The sequence below is a fragment of the Gigantopelta aegis genome, chromosome 3 (assembly GCF_016097555.1).
Source record: "Gigantopelta aegis isolate Gae_Host chromosome 3, Gae_host_genome, whole genome shotgun sequence".
Classification (NCBI taxonomy): Eukaryota; Metazoa; Mollusca; class Gastropoda; order Neomphalida; family Peltospiridae; genus Gigantopelta; species Gigantopelta aegis.
Window position 1 is genome coordinate 8,316,564 of NC_054701.1, and position 15,908 is coordinate 8,332,471.

Genomic DNA, 15,908 nt, shown 5'->3' on the forward strand with positions numbered 1-15,908 from the left:
TCTAAGGATTCCCTTTATTTCCGGTTTACACCATTCGTATAATTTCGGAAGTAATCGTAAACTGAAAGTATAGTTATTTTTGTCACGTGACCAAACAACAATGGCAGCCTCCATATGACCCAAAAAATGTAGTGCCATGTCGCATTTTGCGATATAAACCATGGCTCGTGAGATTAGCAGTGATTATAAATAGCAGTAACAATGCCACAGATACTGTTGCCGAGATCTGCTACATGTTTACGCTATGCCACGGGCCTGTTGTTTAACAAACCGTCCATATGTTTGTGCTTTTCTCCAATTTCAGCGGTCCAGAATTCTGTCACCAATGTCACTGTCAGACATATTGCACTATCTCGGAACGTATTTCGTGTTCTGGAAGTTCCTTCAGCAACAGAAGGTATAACGTACTACACAACAGAGCGGCACATTTATTTTATTTTTAACTAAAATGTGTGTACAAATATGTTTTATTTGCATAACAAACATTAGCCCGAGTACTCTGACTGTAAGAGAGCTAGACGGACATTTGGACATAAACACGCTCTCATTACAGTCAGAGACCAACCTATGTCTTTTTTTGGCAATTCCTGACTACCAAACGGTAGGCAACGAGTCCCGCTCTAATACCACAACAATCCTATGTTTGACGTCAAATACCTTTACATCAATCATTTTCGAGTTAAGTGATACAAAAAAATCCACATATTAATCACTAATACACATACTACAGAAAGAAACCCGACAGCACCCACAATCAGCTACGCTTCGTGACACTCCGTCGCAACAATTACAAAGCTCGGCGATCTATTTCGAGACTGGGCGATTCCGCCTTGTGCAGCAGTTACAGGGGTCATCTCATAAGAGGAGGCAGCACGTAGCACATACTTTTGCCGTATCCTGTCGATAACACCCCAAATGTATCCTTCAAATTCAAAATAGAATCAATAATGTGTAATTGTTTTGGTTTAATGACGTAATGAAATCCAAATTCATCCAAAACGGCATTAGCCAACTCTTCCATGTTGTAACTTCGCTTGATATGAGACGGCCCCTGTAACTGCTGCACAAGGCGGAATCGCCCAGTGCGCGATCACGTGGTCTACGTCTCGAAATAGATCGCCGAGCTTTGCAATTGTTGCGACGGAGTGTCACGAAGCGTAGCTGAATGTGGGTGCTGTCGGGTTTCTTTCTGTAGTAAGTGTATTAGTGATTAATATGTGGATTTTTTTGTATCACTTAACTCGAAAATGATTGATGTAAAGGTATTTGACGTCAAACATAGGATTGTTGTGGTATTAGAGCGGGACTCGTTGCCTACCGTTTGGTAGTCAGGAATTGCCAAAAAAAGACATAGGTTGGTCTCTGACTGTAATGAGAGCGTGTTTATGTCCAAATGTCCGTCTAGCTCTCTTACAGTCAGAGTACTCGGGCTAAACAAACATTAAAGGCAGTGATCACTTTAGTTCATCAAGACGGAGCCTGGCGATCTCGCCCCGTGTCGATCTCGCCCTGGCGAAGTCGCCCCGTGCGAGTTCGCCAGGACTTATTTTCATCGTTAGGCGAAGTTATCATACATATTAGACTTGCTAGAAGACATATATTACAACATATATTATAGTATATATCTACTGTCATTATCAGCATGTTTTTGTGCCAAAACTACAGGGTTATACCACTTATACTACTAGTTTTGTGTTGGGACACGCTGTGGCGAGATCGCCATATTTACTTCCGTGTTGCATGTCTGTTTAGCGAAATCGCCAGTACATTATAACTCAACAATATTCAAGTTACAAGCTGTTATATGTTTACTTCATTAAGTAAAAACATGTGCAGTAGTCATGGTTTGATTTTCTTGTTGTAAAATGTAAACATTGGTAGTTTACATTTCTACGCAACTATTTGTCATAAGTGCACACTTTAACATTCATATATTTATTATACCAAATTGAACATCAAAGTGTGCACTTATGACAAATAGTTGTGTAGTAACGTGTGACAACTTCACCCGACACAAAAATGCTACACTGAGAAAATCCTGGCGATCTCGCCACAGCCTGAAAAAGTGAAATAATAAGAAATGTAAACTTAAAAAATGTTAAATTACATGATGAAACAAACCATAAATGTGTACTTTACGTGTATTTATTATAATAAACTGTAAACGTAAACAAGAAAAATCCTGGCGATCTCGCCCCGGCTTGCAAGTGAAATCGTCAGAAATGTAAACTACCAATGTATTACATTTTACAACAAGAAAATCAAACCATGACTACTGCACATGTTTTTACTTAATGAAGTAAACATATAACAGCTTGTAACTTGAATATTGTTGAGTTATAATGTACTGGCGACTTCGCTAAACAGACATGCAACACGGAAGTAAATATGGCAATCTCGCCACAGCGTGTCCCAACACAAAAATAGTAGTATAAGTGGTATAACCCTGTAGTTTTGGCACAAAAACATGCTGATAATGACAGTAGATATATACTATAATATATGTTGTAATATATGTCTTCTAGCAAGTCTAATATGTATGATAACTTCGCCTAACGATGAAAATAAGTCCTGGCGAACTCACCCGGGGCGACTTCGCCAGGGCGAGATCGACACGGGGCGAGATCGCCATACTTCATCAAGACAAACCTTGAATGCAAGTGCACTTGATGAACTATGATCACTTCTGCTTCCCTCCACACTTGCCTAGAAAGTTATGTGAGAACTGCAAATTGATTGCCTTGCAATAAAATTTGAAATAAATTTCATTTGCACTTCATGATGTGATTGCACACCTGGCATCATTTAAGGAGAGTGATCTTCATCTCACCCTGATTTTGCTCATGGTAAAGACTGATTACGGTCAACAACAGAAACTGAGCTCACCGCTGTTTTCCCTTCATATACAGTAAATATACCATATCTGGTGCAGGTGGAGAGTTTCGGAAGTCAAATTTTCTTTTTCCTCAATATATTTTTTTAGGGGAGAATGACTCAAACTCTCCCCCACCCGCTTTATAAACTTTGGTTGTCCTGAAAAAAATTCCTGAACATGCACCTGCATATCCAACAGTAAACTATTTTCAAGGATGAAGTTATTTTTTTGGTTAGTGTGGCAAAGCATAGTAATATATAACTGCTTTAAATTTGAATGATTTTCACCAATTGTCACCACTGAAATAACAATAAACTGGGTGAATGAGGCTCCCGTTTTTAGAATGCTGGAAAAATTCAGGGGTTCCAAAAATTTCAAAAACATTACTTGCCACCGGGCAAGTGACAATCAAATATTCACTTGCCCCATATATTTTTCCACTTGCCCATACTTCTTAAGGTAACCAATTGTGTTACTCCTATTTAATTTAATACAGTGCTTAATAGTGTAATAATCTTGAAATAATTCTTTTATGGCTGGCATTGGGTCAAAAATGTTTAGGGATTTTGGCCCATGTGTCATTATTGTGTGTATATTATTTAACATTTTGTGCCCCAAAACACTTCTCTGGGGTGTTTTTACCCTGTTAATAGCTGGGGAAAGTCTCTCGTAAACAGCCCTGGCAGGGCTCAAAGTAAACATGAGCTTGTTTCTTTTAAATAGTGCAGGCTTGGTAAACAACAGCCTCCCTGGGTGTACATTGATTGCAGCCTTGTATTTTTAACTTATTGGGCATAATTTATTTGTTAAAAACTATTAATAAAGCAGAAAAAAATATATATTCATGTATGCTTAGAGGGCATCGCACCATCACGATTATGACGTAGGGCTAATGAAATATAACTTTACCTTACCCGTTCATTTTACACGAACGTAGATTTACATTTGTAAAGTACTGAAAACCCCCCATCAAGTATGTTCTGCTACAAGGTTTATTATATCTAAACTAAAATGTCTTGCAACTTTTATAAGAATACAGTTCATAATATTTAGGCTCTGTTCAAGTGAACTCTGAAATTATAAACTTGCTTTACGCCCCCGTTCATTTGCAAAGAGCAGATTCAGGAACCACATTAACGTCTAATTTAATTTAAATATGACAATTTTAAACTGTATCCCACCTCATTTACCATGTTTGCAAGGATTAAACATTATGATTGCACACACAAGGCATGTATACTTTATTTTTATATAAGCTGTAAAGCGTATTGGAAGCTATTTCCAAGTTTGAAGATCATCGAACCGATTACTTGTATGAATTCAGTCGAATGTTCAGTGGCGAAAATTACCGATCTTAGTCGATAGTAAAAGGTGAATAACTCTAAAATTTGTTATCGAACTTCTCAACACATTGTTTTCCATTTTGGTGTGTCAACACATTGGCAAGAGTTCCGATCGTTCTAGCATTTAGGGTTAGGGTTAGTTCTCCTTATAGAGCTATGTAAATGCTCGCACAATCGGAACTCTTTCCAAAGGTTTTACCGAAATTTGTAACAAAATTTAAAAACGGTTTTAGGGGTTACATTAGTCACTTGTCATTGGGCATATGCAGTTAACATAATTAATTGCCCGGCATGAAAATTCCACTTGGCACGAGCGTCGGGCGATGGGATTTTTGAACCCCTGAAAATTTAAATGTAAAAGTGCTATTTAAAAAAATTGGTTTGAAGATTACTAATGCATTTCACAGTTTTTAAGCAAAATATTGTAATCTAAAAATGGTATCTTTTACGAATTATGGATATGAAATAAAATGACAGTAAGATATATTTATTGTTTACAAAGCCAAAATGATGGTGCAGGAACTGACTGTCGTTGACCATAGTTTATCAAGCTAAACCTTGACATACACCTTTCGAGGTTTATCAAGCTAAACCTTGACATACACCTTTCGAGGTTTATCTTGATGAACTAAACACCATAGTTTATCAAGCTAAACCTTGACATACACCTTTCGAGGTTTAGTTTTATGAACTAAACACCATAGTTTATCAAGCTAAACCTTGACATACACCTTTCGAGGTTTAGTTTGATGAACTAAACACCATAGTTTATCAAGCTAAACCTTGACATACATCTTTCGAGGTTTATCAAGCTAACCTTGACATACACCTTTCGAGGTTTAGCTTGATGAACTAAACACCATAGTTTATCAAGCTAAACCTTGACATACACCTTTCGAGGTTTATCAAGCTAAACCTTGACATACACCTTTCGAGGTTTATCTTGATGAACTAAACACCATAGTTTATCAAGCTAAACCTTGACATACACCTTTCGAGGTTTAGTTTTATGAACTAAACACCATAGTTTATCAAGCTAAACCTTGACATACACCTTTCGAGGTTTAGTTTGATGAACTAAACACCATAGTTTATCAAGCTAAACCTTGACATACATCTTTCGAGGTTTATCAAGCTAACCTTGACATACACCTTTCGAGGTTTAGCTTGATGAACTAAACACCATAGTTTATCAAGCTAAACCTTGACATACACCTTTCGAGGTTTATCAAGCTAAACCTTGACATACACCTTTCGAGGTTTATCTTGATGAACTAAACACCATAGTTTATCAAGCTAAACCTTGACATACACCTTTCGAGGTTTAGTTTGATGAACTAAACACCATAGTTTATCAAGCTAAACCTTGACATACACCTTTCGAGGTTTAGTTTGATGAACTAAACACCATAGTTTATCAAGCTAAACCTTGACATACATCTTTCGAGGTTTATCAAGCTAACCTTGACATACACCTGTCGAGGTTTAGCTTGATGAACTAAACACCATAGTTTATCAAGCTAAACCTTGACATACACCTTTCGAGGTTTATCAAGCTAAACCTTGACATACACCTTTCGAGGTTTATCTTGATGAACTAAACACCATAGTTTATCAAGCTAAACCTTGACATACACCTTTCGAGGTTTAGTTTTATGAACTAAACACCATAGTTTATCAAGCTAAACCTTGACATACACCTTTCGAGGTTTAGTTTGATGAACTAAACACCATAGTTTATCAAGCTAAACCTTGACATACATCTTTCGAGGTTTATCAAGCTAACCTTGACATACACCTTTCGAGGTTTAGCTTGATGAACTAAACACCATAGTTTATCAAGCTAAACCTTGACATACACCTTTCGAGGTTTATCAAGCTAAACCTTGACATACACCTTTCGAGGTTTATCTTGATGAACTAAACACCATAGTTTATCAAGCTAAACCTTGACATACACCTTTCGAGGTTTAGTTTTATGAACTAAACACCATAGTTTATCAAGCTAAACCTTGACATACACCTTTCGAGGTTTAGTTTGATGAACTAAACACCATAGTTTATCAAGCTAAACCTTGACATACATCTTTCGAGGTTTATCAAGCTAACCTTGACATACACCTTTCGAGGTTTAGCTTGATGAACTAAACACCATAGTTTATCAAGCTAAACCTTGACATACACCTTTCGAGGTTTATCAAGCTAAACCTTGACATACACCTTTCGAGGTTTATCTTGATGAACTAAACACCATAGTTTATCAAGCTAAACCTTGACATACACCTTTCGAGGTTTAGTTTTATGAACTAAACACCATAGTTTATCAAGCTAAACCTTGACATACACCTTTCGAGGTTTAGTTTGATGAACTAAACACCATAGTTTATCAAGCTAAACCTTGACATACATCTTTCGAGGTTTATCAAGCTAACCTTGACATACACCTTTCGAGGTTTAGCTTGATGAACTAAACACCATAGTTTATCAAGCTAAACCTTGACATACACCTTTCGAGGTTTATCAAGCTAAACCTTGACATACACCTTTCGAGGTTTATCTTGATGAACTAAACACCATAGTTTATCAAGCTAAACCTTGACATACACCTTTCGAGGTTTAGTTTGATGAACTAAACACCATAGTTTATCAAGCTAAACCTTGACATACACCTTTCGAGGTTTAGTTTGATGAACTAAACACCATAGTTTATCAAGCTAAACCTTGACATACATCTTTCGAGGTTTATCAAGCTAACCTTGACATACACCTGTCGAGGTTTAGCTTGATGAACTAAACACCATAGTTTATCAAGCTAAACCTTGACATACACCTTTCGAGGTTTATCAAGCTAAACCTTGACATACACCTTTCGAGGTTTATCTTGATGAACTAAACACCATAGTTTATCAAGCTAAACCGTGACATACACCTTTCGAGGTTTATCTTGATGAACTAAACACACATACAAGTACGTATATATGCATAATCAATTTGAACTAAACACATACAAATACATATACATGCATAATCAATTTGAACTAAACACACATACAAGTACATATACATGCATAATCAATTTGAACTAAACACGCATACAAGTACATATACATGCATAATCAATTTGCATTCACACTTACCTATGTTTGATATTTAAACATGATTTTGTCGGTATTTGCAGCCAGTATGCTGAAGAGAAAATTTGAAAATCCACGACAAATAATTCATAAATTGCTGCAACCGCTGGTGACACATGGTGGCATCCCCGAACCGTTTGTGAAGTATTTGGCTAAGCTGAACGGTCAGTACTGGAAAGCTCGGCTCCAGGTGAAGTGGCCATATGACATGATGTTCACCGGTGTCCACAAGAGTATCACCGTGGCCGAGGAGAATGCATATCTCCAGGCCTGTCAATTGTACTCAGTGAGTAGAGATATATTGTAAAAAGATACATGTACAGGCATACATGAAATGAGGCACACAGGGTTCAAGAATATTACTTAACCTGAATTCATGTAATGTTGCATACAATGTTGAAGAATGTTCCCTCACTTTGGAGTTATGAAATGAGGCATACAGGGTTAAAGAATGTTTCCTCACTTTGGAGTTATGAAATGAGGCATACAGGGTTTAAGAATGTTTCCTCACCTTGGAGTTATGAAATGAGGCATACAGGGTTAAAGAATGTTCCCTCACCTTGGATTCATGAAAAATATTACCTTAATCTGGATTTATCAAATGGGTGATGCAGAGTTTAAGAATATTCTCTCACCCTGGAGTCATGAAATGGGTATGTTGGGTTATAGAATATTACCTTAGTCTGGAGTCATGAAATGGGGTATGCAGGTTTAAAAAATATTACCTTAATTTGAATTCATGTGTGTGCAAATTCTTCCTCTAAACACTAATAGAATGAACAAATTCTGTATTTACAGGTGATGATTAATAAATCATATGCTTTAAACAAAACAAACTTTAACATTGTTTCAGTATGTTGGTCTGATCTATGAAGACTCTCACACAAAGCAGACAGCGCCAGTGACTGAACAGTTCATTCTGAAGATGCTGGACGTCCTGTATCAGCAGAGTGGGATCTACACGGCGGAGCACCTGACCAGTTACCGGATCACGACGACACGCGTCCACGTTGATGACGACCTCGTGTGGCACGCGGAACTGCAGGTGCCGTGGCCCCACCCCGTGATCGTGACGAGCACCGCACCCACCATGCGGGCCGCACAGTACAGTGTCTGTCTACAGACCTGGATCAAACTCAAGGTATGAAGTCCACATCATCAACTATTTCTAATTTTCTATCCCTTTTCCCCAATAGCCAATGTATTTTTCGTGCTGGGGTGTCATTAAACATTCTTTCATTTAATCCCTTTTCATTCATTCATTCATTTCTATGCTTATATCCAACTAAGATTCAAGCATGCTGTCCTGGGCACAAACCTCGGCTATCTGGGCCGTCTGTCCAGGACAGTGGGCTAGTTGTTAGTGGTTAGTGAGAGAGAAGTCAGTGTAGAAAGAACCCAGTACTTACGTGGTTTAACCACGACACCACAGAGGCCATCCTATACCAGCCTCCATTTTAAGTATATTTTTCTGTCAATAATTCCAGTGTGGCACCATGTAAAAAGAAAAGGAAAATATTTTCAGAAATAACAAAAATAATTTTTTTTTTTTTAATGTACTTTGTTATAAACTGGATGTTCTGTGACTGGTTCATGAACAACTGTTTTGTACTTTTCTTTCTAAACATCAGTGCCTAAAAATATCCTGCCACTTTTTATACACTCATCTAAGATGGGTCATATTATGGTATAGCGTTGTCCGTCCATACGTACGTCCGTCCATCCATCCATAAACTTTTTCTTGTCTGGACCATATCTTGCATAAAGGACCATCAAACCTCACATGTAGGAACAACTTGGGATGGAAGTGTGTCGCTTACTATTACTAGGTCACTGTGACCTACTTTTCAGTCTACTGCACATAACAGTATATCCGTGTCCAGACCATATCTTGCATACCCATGAATCGAAATAAGTTGAGAACGGTCATTCAGGTTACCGGGAGGTTACGACATGTAAGAAAATTTCAACTTTAACCGTAGTTTCGTTTCTGAACGTAAACCAGGCAATGCATTCCGGACTTCCGCGTTTCATTTTCTCGTAAGGAATTGCATCAATGTTCGCGCGCACTTGTGCAATAGACCTCTTTCACATTCCACTGTGCATGTGCCCGTTGCGGGGTAACTTGAAGACGCAAACCGCGAACTCACGCAAGATCTTGCAAAAATAGACCTGTGGACAAATTGGGGGGCATAGACAATGGGAGGCCATACAATAGGAATGTGAATATCTCCATTATTAATTATTCTATCAGTAGGGAAATTCTGTTGACATCCAACAAGAATTATTGGAGAAATTTATGAATTATTGCTTATCATGAAATAAAAAATATTTTGTTGTTAATGCCCGACAAACCATCGGTTCGGATTCGTACGCAATAAATATGGGATATGAGCTGAAATAATATTAATGTGTTCGCGCGTGTATGTATGCAGATATTTATTGTATTTAACATAATTTAAATATTTATAAAGCATTATACAGATAAATACATTCAGGATTCTTGTTGGAATTTCTTTTCACCAAGTTATTTAAAATTTTGTTCGGTATTTGGAATAAAATTAAATGATACATATGAAAGTTGAGCTATGGTATATAAAACATTAGAATCAGGCTCGTAGGAACGATATCTGGAGTTGGGGGGGGGGGGGCACAATCTGTAGTGGAGGGACACAGTCTAGTTGGTGGGGGGACAAAAGCCATATTTTAAACCGGGTTTATAAAATTGGGGCTATAGTCCCCCCTCCGACTTCTTGGTTGCTACCGACCTGAGAATGGTCAGAAATGTAACTGTATTGCATATACAGCTATTTAAATTCGAAGCAAGATTATTTAACCTAAGAAAGATAGAAGTTTTATTTATTAGATTAGACTAGCCGACAGCTTGATAATATAGCTACAAACTCAGGATGGTCTCTTTATTATAAACTCATGAGGGTTTATTATGCACAGTTATAAGGTACTTCATTTGAATGTTTGAAGCAAACATATTAAGTACCATGTCAGGCCCATAGCCAGGAGGGATTGGGGGGATCGGACGATTGAGAGTTCCACTCAAATGAAAAAAAAATTAATTAGGATTTTACATACAAAAGTCCTTGTCCCCAAATGACCTGGATAACATAATAAGAATGTCTGTCTGAGGTTCCATTTGCTGAAAGTGGGCCTGTTTGATTATTTCCCGTCCCAACCAATGATCCATCAAAGGACGTCGTGTATGCTATCCTGTTTGTGGGATGTGAGAAGTATGCCATGTATCATTTATTATAAATGCATTGGTACGACTGAAAACAAACTATTTCTTGTTGTGGCTCTGTGACCTGGCCATTTTACATGCATTCCACAACGTATATTTCGCAACAAAAGTTTGTGTATTATTCTCGAGTGTAACCGGCGTCATCTCATTGTTTGGCAAGGGGGATCGAAATTTCTTGTAAACGAAACTAGATATCTGGGAACCCCCCTGTCTATGGCTCCGTGCCTTCAGCGCTTGCGTTTGATGAGTTCCGTTTACATGAAATTTCGATCCCCCCCCCCCCCCTACTAATCATGCTGGCTACAGGTTGAAGTTATATACACTATCATAAGTTAGACCAAACATCAAATTAGGATCGTATCGGGTTGCATGGGTCTACCACCCTGAAAAGGTTGCTGCACTTTGTTATGTATAATCATGTATGTTATAAAAACATGTGATACTTGCATACCATGTTGGTATATAGGACTTCTCCCTATACTTGTAAATGTGTATCAAAGTGCTGATGGTATTGCTAATGATCTCGACCAATGTTCTCAGGTACAAAATACAAAATAGTAACCAAACACTATTGTACATACAGATATATGTTTACTTCAAACTGATCTTCATGTAAAGAAGAATATGTCATCTTCAAAATTCTTCAAAACAAACAACGCAAACAGCATGTCAACTTTTACTTCCGTGTTTACAGGTGATGTCAAACTTTGAGCCGCGTTTACTTGGTTTCTGATGTCATGCTAAGTTGTAGGTTTTCGCTTGTGATGGCTCATATATGTTTTAAAACTTCGTAAATATCAGATGTTATTTCAAGTGAAGTTGTATGTATCTGATACAAACGATAGTGAAAATAAAATAAAATAAATTGAAATAATAAATAAAATAAGTAAATAAATAAGTAAATAAATAAATAAATAATTTGTGGTTAGACATGTAACATTGATTAGTAGTTGTACGACTGTCTTTTTTAATGAAACAATAAGGGGAAAATAGAGCTGTGATAAAGGTCTATGTGAGTTAGTGGTTTTTTAGGGGGAAGGGGAGGCATATTTTATTAAATTTTAAATACTGATACATGTGGAGTATTAAACATCACTGGAAATCCGTTGAGTATTTAAAAGTATAAAACACATTCCACTAAAGTTAATTTTATAGTATGAATCTTTTAATTTTGAGTTGTTAAAATACCCTTGACAGGTGGCTCCAGAGACTTCGTCTAAGTTAATGTTTCACTGCTTTTGGTCTTAAACTATTCCGATACATGTAAACTTTAGTAGACCGTTTTTTGCAGCCATTTTAACATCTTATACAAAATATGTACATTAGTCACTAGAGATTCACAGCTCCTACGAAGCTACTAACAACACTCATGACAACTGTCAGTCATTCCCCCCAATTTGTATATAGCCTCAATACCGTCCAATTTGGCAAGGGATGGTACTCTTCGTGCACATGCACAATGGGAATGTGAAAGAGGTCTATTATAGTCATTCCACGTTAAAGCAGCGTCCACTAGATGAATTTACTTCCGCGTTTCGTTTTCTCGTACGAAATTGCACCGATGTTTGTGCGCACTTGTACAATTGCAAGCAATTTTGGCACTCCACATTTAAGCAGTGCCCGCTAGATAAATAAGTAGTAGTAACAGGAATTCAATTCTAACTTTCATATAGTTTGGTAACCTATAGGCTACCAGGCTATATTTTGTGGTAACCTGTAAATGTGTTACCAGACACAATGCTTATTTTGATGTCTGCATACCATCAAACCTCACATGTAGGAACAACTTGGGATGGTGGTGTGTGGTGTACTATTACTAGGTCAATGTGACCTATTTTTCATGGTCTACTGCACATACCAGTAAATCCTTGTCTAGATCATATCTTACATACAGATGCATACAGGACCATAAACCACATGCAGGAACAACTTGGGATGGTGGTTGGTCCAAAACAAACTGTTCATCCATCTCATTGCAAAAAGTTAACATTATTAGACTTGAATCATACCCGTAACATATTCATTGCTATAGATATGGTTTTCCATCCAACTCCTGATGGGCGTATCATGTACCTCACCGGTACTCTTGTTAGTAAGAATAGTCTGTATGGGGTATTTTCTCATCCCTACGAATGCACCCTGGCTGGAACATCAAAGGATGTAGTACGTTATATGCTGTCAATAGGAAAATGAATATTAAAAATCCCTAGCTGCTATTTGGTAGGGATATTATATGTAGCTGCAAGTTTTTCTTTGGACCAAGTTTTGAAATAACATACAATTAACAGTGTATGTATTCAGGATAGTGTACATGAACCATAAGTAAATCATTATTTTAAGTACCAGTATAAGTAAATGACAGTCCTATTCTTTTAGGCTAAATATGTATTCAAGGTTAACTTTAGATTATAATAATGTAAAGTTAACACCAAGTTATCCTTAGATGACATTAAATAAGTTTTCATTTACAATAAAGGTTATTTCAATAGGTGTCCTTGTTTTTGGATAAAGTTTGGAACATTTATTGTAGGTATTTTGTAAGATGTTTTGCAGCACTTACATGAAAGTAGGAATAACACTTTTTACTCATTATTTTGAATACGATGTATACAGTAAAATAGATTTAAATTTCGGAGCTCATAGCTCATAATTTTATTATTAAGTTAACCTATAATTTAAATTTGTAGTCATGAATATAATGTTATATACGAAATAAAGGACAGAAATATAAAGTATCTGATGTCATGTGATTTCCAGTGGATATTAATATAGATATCCCTTTTTCCTTCAGTTTTTTCGACTGCTCACAGGAAACAATTTACTCAATGTACAAAAGCTGCCCCGATTGTCAGAGAGGCTTGCCAAACAACAGTCAGCTGTACCCTTGTCGAAAGAGGAGTTTGACCCGGATTACGAACTGTTCGTGGACTCGTCGCGAGTTGGCTTTGGTGCATACCTCCTGGCGCAGGGGGAAGACAAAGTCCGATGGCTGTCAGATTTCTGGCCAGACCACTTCAATGAGGAAACTGTGATGCTTCCAGAACCGAAATTCTATTCTTCATTTTATGAGTATTATGCGCTGGTTGCTGCTTGTTATACGTGGAAGCACAAGTTTGTGAACAAGAAGGTTCTGTGTTGGTCAGACAACATGATGGCCGTGGGCATGGTCAATATGAATCCCTATTTGATAAACAGCATCACAATGAAGCCAAACGGCAAGCTCTATCGGATCATGGTTCAGATGTGTCTCAAGTACAACATCCGTCTGCAGGCACTCCACCTCAACAGGGAGGAAAACACAGCAGCAGACATGCTGTCGCGGGTCCATGTGGAGAAGTTTCGAGAAGTCTTCCCCGAGGCTGATGAAAAGAGCAAGAAAATTAAAAAACTTTTGTTTTGGAAACCTATTTATCAAAGCAATTCAATAAACTTGAAATGCAATTGAACATTTATTTAATTTTTTGTCAATAAAGAATTGGTTACTTTGTTATATATGTATTTGAAGAAAGAAATATATTTATAGTAAGGATTTTTATATTGAAGTGTAACATTTTTATTTTAGTATCATATGATTTCAACATTTAAATGATGGGTCATAACTTTTGCATTTGTAAAGATTTACCTGTTTGATATCTAATAGCTAATGTGTTTTGTGTGCTGGGGTCATTCAATATTCATTCATGAAAATAAGAGTGTTCTAAGAATTAAGGAACAAAACAATCAATCATTTAATGGGTGGATGTAGTTATTGAAAATAAAATTTTACCGGACCCTCTGTAAAGTGTACTTCCCTCAAAACCACATGCCCACCCTTTTTAAACATCAGAACCTCTCTGAACTGGATACAACTGTACATTTTATTTGTTCCCGTGGGTGCCTGGTTTGGAGGCATTTCACTTACTGGGTAAATGTAAATTAGAATTTTTTTTACTCGCTTTGGGAAAGGAGCTGTTCAAATATTACTTTGGTCAAAATGAGAACCCCTCCCCCCCCACCCCCCAATAACACTAGACCCCAAATATTACATAACGCTTGGACACCCTCATTCACAAGAAAATTCCTGCAATGGATGCAATATAATTTGAACGTACTGCTTTACGATCCTTCTGTGTATATGTCTAGCTATAACTACCTAAATTAAACATTGTCGCTGTGACGAGCATTTGTGAAAAAAAAAGAGAATATTTATATTAATAATACACCCACCCACACCCTGTTATGGTACATAACATTTGGACCTACACCCATTTTTTAGGTATTCTTTTCTAGTAATTTAGTTTTTGGCAAAACATTTACTTCTTTAAATAAGAAATCAACCAAAACCTTGCTTTTAAGTACATGTACTTATGGCTGGTAACCTGTACTAGTTAAAAGTATTTGTAAATATATTACTGTATATGGGATATCGGATGGATGGATGAATGTTATTTTGAATATAATTGTTAAAATACTGAATAAAGACTATATTAAACCAAACTTTTTTTTTTTTTTTTTTTTCATTCATAACTAGAATATTGGTTGTTCCTCCGTCATATAATGTACAGTGGATATTCTTGAATGGACCGTTCCCCCCCCCCCCCCATCTCAACTGGTGCCAGAAGACTGGTATATAAATGACCATGGTATGTGCTGTCTTGTCTGTAGGGAAATTGAATATAATGATCCTTTGCTTCTTTTCAGTAGGATTAGCCAATGTGGTGACAGCAGGTTTACTTTGTGTGGCTTTATAGGCCCGGGGCTTACATCTTGGTTCATATCAAAGTGTTACGTCCCACTAGAACATAAAGTGGGTTGTAACTTGACATATCACAACCTTACCGGAACATAATTTTTTAATGTTTATTTGGCCTGCTATTTGCATTTATTAACAAGTCATAATGATGCTAATAGTTTTTAAAGTTTTTATTTCACAAATTTTAATGACTTGTTTATAATGAGCAAAAACATAGTGGGCTATAATTTTGTTTAATACTTGCTACTCATGTATTTAATTGGTACCTACTAACACACAACAAAATTTAAAAGTTTGTTTCATTTAACAATACTACAAGAGTACATGGATTTATTAATCATCGGCTATTGGACGTCAAACAAATGGTAATTTTGACAGTATTAGAGAGGAAACTCTCTACCTTTTTTTCATTAGTAGCAAAGGATCTTTTATATGCACCATCCCATAGACAGTACAACACATACCATGGACTTTGGTCGTGGTGCACTGGCTGGAAAAAGAAATAGCCCAATGGGCCCACCAACGGGGATCAATTGCAAACCAAACACATAACAAGCGAGTGCTTTAC

At 36.9% G+C, this 15,908-nt stretch overlaps 1 protein-coding gene across 1 annotated transcript; it reads left to right on the plus strand.

Annotated features, from left to right (window-relative positions):
* Nucleotides 1-89: 89 nt before the first annotated feature.
* On the plus strand, nucleotides 90-15,084 carry LOC121367469. Its single transcript, XM_041491653.1, has 4 exons — nucleotides 90-397; nucleotides 7,397-7,638; nucleotides 8,206-8,493; nucleotides 13,400-15,084. The coding sequence occupies exons 1-4, from the start codon at nucleotides 202-204 to the stop codon at nucleotides 14,051-14,053; spliced, it is 1,380 nt and encodes a 459-aa protein (XP_041347587.1). The 5' UTR covers nucleotides 90-201; the 3' UTR covers nucleotides 14,054-15,084.
* The last annotated feature ends 824 nt before the right edge of the window (nucleotides 15,085-15,908 follow it).

Excerpts from the sequence above, each read along its gene's own strand:
- LOC121367469 (XM_041491653.1), top strand. The coding sequence starts at position 202 with ATGCCACAGATACTGTTGCCGAGATCTGCTACATGTTTACGCTATGCC. Across the intron at positions 398-7,396 it reads AGTTCCTTCAGCAACAGAAG|CCAGTATGCTGAAGAGAAAA; the intron begins GTATAACGTACT and ends CGGTATTTGCAG. Across the intron at positions 8,494-13,399 it reads AGACCTGGATCAAACTCAAG|TTTTTTCGACTGCTCACAGG; the intron begins GTATGAAGTCCA and ends TTTTTCCTTCAG.